This window comes from Morus notabilis, unplaced genomic scaffold (genome assembly GCF_000414095.1).
Source record: "Morus notabilis unplaced genomic scaffold, ASM41409v2 Scaffold248, whole genome shotgun sequence".
Lineage (NCBI taxonomy): Eukaryota > Viridiplantae > Streptophyta > Magnoliopsida > Rosales > Moraceae > Morus > Morus notabilis.
In genome coordinates this window covers 176,970-188,169 of record NW_010374042.1, presented here as the reverse complement: position 1 = coordinate 188,169, position 11,200 = coordinate 176,970, and the positions used below count along the sequence as shown (strand labels likewise).

The 11,200-nt window shown below is 37.2% G+C and overlaps 1 protein-coding gene across 1 annotated transcript; it reads right to left on the bottom strand.

Moving 5' to 3' along the window:
- Positions 1-524: 524 nt before the first annotated feature.
- On the bottom strand, positions 525-10,775 carry LOC21404319 (syntaxin-71). Its single transcript, XM_024176452.1, has 8 exons — positions 10,617-10,775; positions 9,367-9,492; positions 8,710-8,878; positions 8,416-8,501; positions 1,099-1,167; positions 936-980; positions 739-801; positions 525-605 (listed from the first exon to the last, which is right to left on the bottom strand). Exons 1-8 carry the CDS (start codon positions 10,773-10,775, stop codon positions 525-527), a joined length of 798 nt encoding a protein of 265 aa, XP_024032220.1.
- Between the last annotated feature and the right edge of the window lie 425 nt (positions 10,776-11,200).

Here is an 11,200-nt window from a genome sequence, read left to right as displayed (position 1 = left end):
ACATGGAATTCAATAACTTAGTAAATATTCACGTCATTTGTTTTTAACATATTTATTTTCTAAAAGATTAAAGCGTTCTGATCATAAAGAAATCTAAGAAGTGTGAAAGAGTTCTCATAAGTAGTCATTTAAAAATATGCTTTGAAAAGGAAATTAATCTAAACAAATTATGGAACAAGAGTAAAATAACAAGCCTTGTCTAATGTTTAGTAGATCTAATTTTAAGACCAATGATTTTTTTCTTTTTCAAAAATGATAAAGGAGGTTAGTCATGTTGAATCTACAATTTAGTATCTTATATATGAGTTGAGGTGACACACTATAAACATCTAAATAGCTCCTCTGTTTTTTTTTTTTTTCCCCAATAAACTCTAGAACTTTCAATTCACTGACAAGAGTTTAATTTCTCCGTTTTCTACTGCAAGGTTAAAAAAGGGTCCCGACTAAATTTTCACTTGTGAAAGACTATAACAACAGAAGTTATTCTATGCTTTAATGCTATAGTATAATTTAAGCTACCAAACTTACTTGTATAAATAGGCAGCAATTCCCAAAACTATACTTAAGAGGATGACGTCAATGCAGAAATTTCGGCTAGACCTCAGCTGAAACAAAATTATAACAAGGATTCCACGGGAAAGAAAAAAAAAATCATAATAAGAAATTCCATAAGAAAAAGTAAAAAAAAACAAAAAATAATTATAATTCCAGTTATGTAATAGAATGCTTTTTATGTACCTTAACTATTGTCTCCTTGAGTCTCACATTAGTATTCTTAAGGTCAGCATTTGCCCTGTCAACCTAGAAGGAAGCAAACAGAAGGGAAATAAAATTGAGATATTGAAACCATATAATATGTAAACAATGGAAAAAGTTCACCAAAATAAAGGGTACGAAAAAAAAAAAACAAAGACCTAAGGTTTTTATTTGTTTACCTTATCATCTATCTCATCCATCAAGGGCACTTGCCTATCTAATTCCTGTACAACATTATGTGTATTAATAACAATAGCATAAACTGACAAAAACTTTATTCTCGTGTTCCATTATCAAATTTTTCGTATGAGAGATATGATCTGAAAATGGTTCGAAACAAACCTCATTCATGTCATGGGCCATGTCTTTTAATGTGTGCAATCCTTCTGTTATAACATCTAAATCTTCATCCTGTATCAAACCCAAAACTATTCACAAGCAAGGACTTTTTTCCATAAACAATATCACCAATGTTAACAAATGGCCTAGAAAGCATTCATGTTAAAATAATAGTAGCAATGGGTAATAATAATAATAATAATAATAATAATAATAATAGTAACAATGTCATGGGTGCCAGTGGAAGCAATGGGCAAGAATTTTGAGTGTGAAAACAAAATTTTTTAAATAAAATTACAATGCAACAATTTTGCCTTCATTCGAAGTATGTATCTTTTTTTTTTTAATTATTATTATTCAAAGTGAACTAAGTTTGGGATTAAAGTTAGCTTAATGTTTAAAGCTTGGACTCAACTTGCGAAGTTGTATAATAGTATAGTGGATTTTTATTTACTTTTTTTTTTTTTTTTTAAATGAAACTGAGATAACATTAATCATGGAAGTCCATACAAATTACATTAGAAAGCCAACGGAGAAGGGAATCCAACTAAGAAAAAGAGGATCCTGATCTAAGGCCAAAATTGGCAAGACTATGAGCAACCCCATTTGTTGAGCGGGGATTAAAACACAAGTACAATCAACCTCAGAAAGGAGGGAGCAAATATCTCTGATCAAAGCACCGTGTAGACCAGTAAAGCACTTGGACTGAACAAAAAAGACAACTTTACTTGCATCAGTGGAAAGGGAGACGTTTGATTCCTCTCCTACAAAGACTTCCAAAAGTTGGAAGAACATCATAGAATGCCCTCCAAATGGAATGCTTAATCTTACCAGGAATCTTTAGGTTCCGGAGGTTCCACCAGTTCTTCTCGCCATTGATCTCCGTCTTAAAATTCACAGTAAGCCAGTATCCTAAGCGGACTGTGTAAAGCCTTTTCTCCTCATAGTGCCACACTAACAAATCTGTAGGTGTAGCCGAACTAATAGGAATACCAAGAATAGCATCCCTATTCAAAGGTAAAAATAACTCGATAATTCTGTTAACGTCCCACCTCCTATTGACCAAGAGAGCTGCAACGAGAAGGCCTCTTTCATCGTCCGGAGTGCACGTGATTGGTTTGAAAGTATAAGGCCTTGGAATCCAAGGAGTGTCAAAGGCGTTAAATCTACCTATGCCTACCTGCCATCTCACTCCCCGGCGTATAAGGTCTCTACCCCACAAAATACTATTCCACATAAAGGGCCCATTATTCTTCGGCTCGACATTAAGAAAGTCGGTGAAGAAAAAGTATTTTGCTCTAAGCACTCTCCACATAAGGCAATCCGGATTATAGATAATACGCCAAGCTTGAAGAGCAACGAGTGCTTGATTAAAGCACTCCAAGTCACGAAACCCCAATCCACCATTACCCTTTAACTTGATCAAAGAGTCCCACTTCCGCTTCGAGCCCAATCCTCCCCACCAAAAATTTGACGTCAACGATTAGAGATCATGAATGAGTGAGGATGGAAGGCGGAAAACGCTCATAGTATATGTGGGAACCGCCTGCACAACTGCCTTAATGAGAACTTCTCTACCCGCCGATGAGAAGAATCTCGTTTTCCACAACTGCAACTTTTTCCCCACCCGCTCCTTGATAGTTTGAAATGCCTTTCTTTTGTTTCTGCCAATGAAAGAAGGAAGGCCCAAATACGTGTCCAACTTCTGATTGCTATCAAGGCAGAGCACTCCCTTAATATGCTCAATCAAATCTTCATCTAAATTAGGAGAAAAACAAATTGACTTATCCAAATTCACAGCCTGCCCCGAAGCCTCCTCATAAGCAGAGAGAACATACTTGATAGCTCCACAATTATCTAAACTTGCACGACAGAAGATGACACTATCATCTGCAAAGAATAAGTGGCTCACTCTAGGAGCTCCCCTGGCACACGCAAAGCCTTCCAGTAATCCAAGTCACTCATGTTGACGAATCAAAGCTGAGAATCCTTCAGCACAAATGAGGACAAGGTATGGTGAGAGGGGGCACCCCTGTCTAAGACCCCTACTTGAGCGCACCTCCCCACATTGGAAGCCATTAATGACAAAAGAATAAACTGGTGTAGAGATGCAGTCCATGATTACTCCTACCAATCGGTCCCTGAAACCAAGGCGTTTAAGCATAGCCTCTAAGAAAGACCACTCAACTCGGTCTCACGCCTTGCTCATATCAAGCTTTAGAGCCATAGCACCTTTTTTCCCCAATACCTTCCTCCGGATAGAATGCAAGATCTCAAAGGCGGTAATGACATATCCGATATAAGTCTTCCTGGAATGAAGGCGCTTTGGCACTTTGAAATGATGAGGGGGAGAATATCATTGATCTTATTAGCAATGGACTTAGTAATAATCTTTAAGACAACATTGCAATGACTAATGGGGCGATAGTCAGACACTTTCCTTGGATTCTTGGTTTTTAGGATGAGCACCAAATTCGTTCTATTAAGGGGAGCCGCTGACTTCTTACCATTGAGCACCTCCAAGCAAACTTTTGAAACATCTGGCCCGACAATCCCCTAGAATTTTTTGGTAAAAGATAGCATGGAAACCATTGGGCCTTGTGCTTTTGTGGGACCCATGTCAAAGAGAGCTCTCTTGACATCACTTCCTTTGAAAAGCTCATCTGTCTCTACTTTTATTTGTGGAGGAAGAGAGTGGTCCAGTACCTCTGTAACAGTTGCAATGACCGAGGTTGAGGGATTGGTTATGGAGAAACTATGAGCGAAGTACATGCACAACACACCGAGAATCTCATCCCCATTAGTGAGCCAATTACCGCATTCATCTTCAATTCCTTTGATTTCATTCCTAGCCTTCCTTCGAGACGCCCGTTCGTGAAAAAAAAACTAGTGTTTCTGTTTCCCCTTAAGCCAATCAGCCCGCCCGCACACGTTGGCACCAATAGTAGTCTTCTAGTTCCAGTAAACGGTCAAGTTCCTTCTCCTTGCATCAAATACGGGTCAGATTATCCTCCGACCTACTCATTCTATACAGAGATCGCAGCTCATTTTGGATCTTTGATATTCTTTTCGGAATACATCCCAAGGTGGCAGAGCTCCATGAAGTTAATGCATCTTGACAGTGAGAAAGTTTCCCAGTAATATTACCTCCGTCCCCAATTTCCATAGTGAGCATCCAAGCTTCTTCAATAATTCCCCTACAATCCTCATTCAACATATAAAGTGGGTCAAACGCCCATTTCGAGTGCCCGCCGACAACCCCGGCCCTGTCAGGGCCGCTGCCAGAAGCTCCACAGACAGAAACCGGTGATCCGAACCCCAAAAATCCAAATGCGAAACACAAGCAGTTGGAAAAAGCTTCGCCACCCCGAAGTCGCAAAACATCTATCCAATCGGGCTTGGACGTTATTCCTTTCTCCTCGCCGATTATCCCACGTCAAAGTTTTCCCCACGAAACCCCAAATCATGCAATTCACAATCCTCCATAACTTCTCTAAAGGCCCTCATATTGCACTCACTTCGATCATTACCACCAACATGTTCAGAAGGAAATAGGACCTCATGAAAATCTCCCCCATACAACCAAGGAAGCGAAAAATTGTCCCGAATTCGTCTCAAGTGTTCCCACGAGATGTGTCTCGTCGACCTCCCCGGATTACCGTAGAACCCAATGAATCTCCACCAAGGGCCATTAGCGATAGACACCAGCATGTCAACATGGAATCAACGAAAACCTCACCGTTCCACAAAACTACTAAGCCCCCATTTCTACCAATACTATCAACACTAAACCGTTTAGAAAACTGTTAGTTTATCAATGTCAACAACTTAAAACTTTTAAAAGGTGGACTAATAATAATTTAATATTTTAACGCTCTCCTCACATGTAACTAGATAATGAATAATTATGTGAGTAAATTAATTAAAAAATTTAACACGTAAATATTTAAATATGAGATATATTAAAAATTCAACATATAATAACAATTTAAATGAAAATAAAAAATATAATTATAAAAATTTAAACTCAAAACTTTTCGCTCTGTACGTTAGTTTATTTATCTCTCTTAAAAATTTAAATTATGAGGTGAGCCAATATTAAAACTCCTGACAAAGCAGCTCCACGTGTCCCCTCTCTATCTCTATTGTGCAGCCATCGACGACCTTCGGAATTTATTAATCTCTCTTAAAAATATTTTTAAATTATGAAGTGAATCAACAATAATTTAATACTTTAACAAAAATTTAGTCAAAATTTTAAATTGCACGCCTTTCTCCCCCACAGTCAAGTTTCCGAGAGAAAGACCAGTCCGGGTTTGTGCTTACGGAGCAGCCTCCACAAGCATTTGAACGCCCGAGGCTTCCCCAACTCCCAAACGTTCCAAATTAAGAGATTCATTGTTGTCGGTGGGCCTGCAAAGCAGTGCCCACCGCTGGTATATCATCAACAGGACCCATAGGGACCTTTCTAGTCTTACCTCCCCTGTCCTCTGAATCTTTAGTAATTCTTTTCCTCTTTATCGTACCATCTTCTGCATCGTCAATAGGGAGAGGTGATTCTCCCAAATTGTCATCTTTCATTGCTCTCCGTTTCTAACTCCTAAGAGCAATGTTGCTAGATTTATTGCCCTTTGTTGATTTTGCTCCCGTCAATCGCCCATGTTTCCCATCTTAATTTTGCTCAACTGCGGCAAAAATAAAAGGGATTTATGCAACTAATGTCTTCTGTCTTGTTGTTCTCTAAAATGACGGGGGATGGTTCGTTTAGAGTGGTCGTGAGTGGACTTGGGTTGGTCTGTCTCCTCCAATATGACCAGTGCTTTTTCCTTCACATTTAGGCCCAATGTGAGGTTTGGCACCTCCTTGTCATGTGCTCAGTCACATTACCAAACGACAAATTGGTGTTGTCGTTTCCTTCAAGATGTGCTTTTCCTCTAGTCGATTCGATTACCTCCTCATATTGACATGAGGAATTAGCCGCCAAAACTCCTGACAAAGCAGCTCCACGTGTCCCCTCTCTATTGTGCAGCCATCCACGACCCTCGGAATTCTCCCCCTCGTGGGCGGGATGTCCAATACGAGCCTTGTGAGGCGAAACGTCGTTCCTTCCCATCCCAATGCTCCTGCGTCCTGCCTGATTGTTTTCCCATCCGGTGATTTTGTGCCGCCAGCGATCTTCCCGGTACTCTGAAGGTTCCAGTAAATCTGTTCGGAGTATTACCTCTCAAGCTATTTTCATAACCAAATCCAGCCTCCGGTGGTTCCGACGGTGCATCCTTTGCAGTACATTGCTTCCAAGTATGCCCAATACGCCCACAGTGGAAGCAAAAGTCTGGTAGCTTCTCGTACTTGAACTCGAGCCAAATGATCAGCCTCGAATTGCCGAGTCGAGTCTTCACGAGCGTCCGCAGGGGTTTCGTAATGTCCACTAGGATCCGAACCCTCAGAAAACTTCCAGCACACCTACCCTTCCGGTCTTAGTCCACCTTTAAGCTTGTACCAATCTCCTCACCAAGAATTATACCCAGTAAAGGAGAAATCTCTGACGGAATTGGACCCAGAACTTTGTGTGAGTCAAGCATTCTCCTTGCATTGAGTCCATTTCTGCTATGTCCTTGAGGACCAGAAGAGATTTGTCAAAGAGCCATGGCTCTCCATCTAGAACCTTGCTTTTATCATCTTCATGATCGATGTAGAAGATAAACAAGTTGTCTTCCACCTCTTTGATCTTGGAATATTCCAAACATGCGCCATAGTTGATTTGAAGACCCTTTTATTGAAGGTCTTATCAGTATGTTTCGTTGCTTCTTTGCCCATATCAAGCAGGGAGTTGTCGATCCCCACAACATTTTCCTCATCCGCTGTTATAGAGAGAAAATTCCACTTATCATAGATATCCTCCATTGATTCAGCACTTAGTTCTCCAAAAGCTGAGAACAAGTAAACTGCCACCCCGAAGAAGGTGGAGTTGAGACAAGCTCACGATAGGGCTCTCACAGAACTCGCTATCATGGTGGATTTTTATTTACTTGAGACTTTAAGTTTCAAATAAAAACTTACTTAAAAGTCAAAACTTTAGGTCTAATTGATTTTTTTTTTTTAAATAATTATGTACATGTGACAATTAAAATTTTCAGTAATAGGGGTGACGGGGGTGGCGGACCCAAGGCAGCTTTACCCTTAAATGAGAGCCATAATAGATCTTGGGGTACATGCTCTCATTGAGATTTCAATTTTTTATTGAATGCAAAATTTTGAACGATTTTATATTTGCCTTTAATGAATTAAAAAAATTGTATATCTGTGTGTGTCTATTTAATAATAAAGAAATCTAACCATACGTTGTTTAGAATCTTAACCCATTCCTACTAAAAAAAATACTCACCTTAATTTGCCTTGTATCTACTGTCTAATGGAACCCATGTTAAAAAAAAAATAAAAAAAAAATCACTTTCAAACTAAAAATAGTGTTTTAGCCTATCAAAAATTGACACATAAGAACGAGGTTAAAAGCCTATAGGAACAAATAGAAGTACTTGTAATATCGCATAGTATCATAATCCTTTCGCTCGGGACATATGTGACATATCATGTATGCTGAAATTACAAGAGAGTTACAAACAGTTAATTCTGCCTCAAGTTATTTTCCTACCAAGCCTATCGGCTCAAGATTAAGAATTGAGAATGACCATTTTTACAATAGTACCTTGAAAACTTTCAGCCATCAATTAAACAGCATGAAAATATGCTTTTGAGAAGGGAAGCAATTGGTGGGGGAAAAAACAAAGAGAACAGTGAAACAAAACTTGACTTTGGGAAAAAGAAAGAGCACAAAACGGTAGCAAAAAGGTAGCCAAAGTAAAACTTTCCAGCAAGTATGTTACTACTAGTCCATCACTTTACCAACGAGATAAGAGAAGAAGAGGGTCAGTGCTGAAAGACTGGAAGCACAAGTGCTCCTAAGCTTTTAACAAACAAAAAAAAAAAAAACAACAAATGGATCTTGATTTTACCTCTTATTCATACCCTTATGACAAATCTAGTTATTTCACAAAAGATATTTATTAAATTAATAGTAAGAGATAAAAATTTAGACTCATGCACTTTAAAAATTATTCTGCTCCTTTCCTCTTTGTAAATACCAAAGAGCATTGTTGTTTTTACCAAATACGATTCCCAGCGAATTACGAAAATGGGGTCTTTTCTTTTCTTTGAAAACATATGCAATATCAGAAAAGAAAAAAGAAAAAGAAAAAAACGAACAATACTTAAAAATGAGAACGGCTGTTCTGCTAAAAAATGAAAGGTTCCAAAACTTGCCTGTTTCATTCTTCGCATTTCGTATTCGTGCCTAAACCGATCGGTCTCCTCTGTTTGATGAAAGTACTCACCGCCAAATCTCCCATCTGAGTTTAAGTTCAAATTGAAGAAGTTAGGAACAAATGTAGTTATCTTATCTGGAAGCTTTTATATTGCAAAAAATAAACTAATCATACATTAGAATAATTAATAATTTAACGGTTCAAACAAAGTTACTATCATAGGATATGCTAAACATTGAATATAGATCTCTTGTCTACAGAGATTTCGGTTTATATAAGCCAACAATCTTGCCTGAAGTTGAATCAATCTTGATTCCTGTATAAGAGGTTGAAGCTGTCCAAACTTCAGTTGGTTTGACTCCATTTGAAGTTCCATCTGGTATTGCTTCAATCCTCTCTTTAATTGTGGATACTAAGTCATGATTTCTTGCCTCGACCTCTTCTTTTGAGAGCCCTTTGACCTATACATGAATCTTCATTTTTAAGTAAGTGCATCCATCAAATGAGTCACAAACAAATGCAATTGCAATTTGGAGTCTTATCTTTTTGTGTGTGTGTGTGTGTGTATATAACTATACATATATCTCTACATATATGGGAAAAGCAGTCCAGACTTCTACTTCACTGGAGGCAGACACTAATTTTTTTTCTTGAAGCATACAAGCAAAGCAAAAATAAGAATATGTAAAGTTCAGTGGGACGAACATGTAAAAAACCATACCTTAATAAGGAAAAATTAGAGAATCACAAAATTTTAAAGGTTATTTTTAAAAAATTAAAAATAAAAAAACTCAGCATCCCCACTCGTCCTTAAGTGGGCTCCGCCATAGGCAAGAATTACTAATAAATCCATTTTTATAAGCATCATAAGAAGAATAGAGATAGGAGTAACTACTAGTACTGCATAAACAAAGAAGCAAATACGCAAGTATAGAGAAGGTAAAAATGCCTTTTTGAAAGCAAGCCTCTGCAATTTTGGGAGTTCCTCAAGCAAACGAGCCTTGGTTCGTCGAATTTCCGCATTCATAGCAACAGCTCTTGCCCTGTTCTTCTCCGTCGCCGCAGCCTCCGATTTCTTGCAAAAGCGTTAAAAAGCAATTGACAATATACATGACAAAATGTCACTGAGACATTCATACAAATTCTAATCTCTTTAGCGGTCAAACAAAGTGCGAGCAGTATTAAAGCAAACACAAACAGTTCGAAAATTTTACTTGTAAGTTAGCAATGCATGAAAGCTATAGATATGACTAGAACTCCTTGTAAGTAGAGACATCACACTGATTTCAAGTATATGATTTGAACACCTTGCAACTTATGTTTTCTTTTCGGTGTGGCGTTGGCTTTAGGTTTGGCTAAATAATTTCAAATATGAAACTGGAAGATTTTTATGGTAGGACCTGAACTACCAATAGTTTTTTATTTTTTAACCTCACATATATCATAGACTGTTTTGCAATTTTTTTAATTTTTATGTGATTTCGATCAGATCTAATAATAAAAATGCACACTACTAGTAGAAGGCCATACTGTAAAAAGATTATCAAACATATGTCTCAATATCTTTCTTTTTACAATTGTTTCTAATCTAGTTTTCTCACGAAACAAACTGAATCGAATCAAAAGGATAATATAATTTATATTAAAGGGACTTTCTCTGGTGTTCTTATTTTTTAAGAACATTGATTTTTCTTATTTATTAGTTGTCAAATATGTATTAAATCTGACAAAAAGTCAAATTAGATTAAAAAAATTATACATATCCAACCGTTGTTAAGTAAGAAATCCAGTGTTTCTGAAAGTACAGAAAACACTATAAAATTTTCCTATATTAAAAAAATGAAAATCCACCATAATCTCATCAACATAAAATACTTTTAGAGAGAAACTAAATGCAGACACTCGATGAAAGCATTAAAAAAAAAAACTTTCTCCGGTATTCTCTCTGGTGTTCTTGTTTAGGAACATCGGTGTTTATTACTTTTTAACTATTAAATTTATATGAGAATCTATTCTGTATATTTTTTTAATTTAATACGATTTTAATTAAATTTAACAATTAAAAAAATAAAAAATACTAATGTTCTTAAAAAAACGGAACATCGGAGAAATTTCCTAAAAAAAAAAAACCATACCCCCACTTCAAAACTAAACTGCAAGAAATTAACAGCAAGATGAGAAAAATTAGAGAGAAACTACCTGAAGAAGAGAATCAAGCTCGGCCTCGACGACGCCGTATAGACGGGCAAAAGCATCGACGCCAACGACATTCTGAGCTTCGTTGTGCTTCACCACGTCGTACTTGTCGTATTTCTTGCATATCGCGTCAACCCTCGTCACCAAATCTCTTAAACTCATCTTCCTCTTCTTCTTTCTCTCTCTTTCTCTCTCTCTCTCTAGATTTTCTGTGGGTTTTGATTTCTGGGTTTCTTCTGATCAGTCGATCACAGAGAGACACAAAACCGATTAAAAGAATATTTCTGATTGTAATGACACATACACATATCAATATTAGCGGAGACTTTTATGTACATACGTGTTTGTCTATATGGTTAATAATGTTACATATGAAATGTGTATACATCTATATATATATATATATATGCAGTATTGTTTAATTAATGATTTTGCGTACACTGCTTTGCCATGCACAACCAACACCTCAAAAGACAAGTTTGGATCAAAGTCGGCAAATCCAATCCAAAGAAGTTGTTGCGCGTGTTCCTTCTCTATATGGCCCGGTCATATAATATTTATTTTTTTAGTTGTTATTACTATTTACC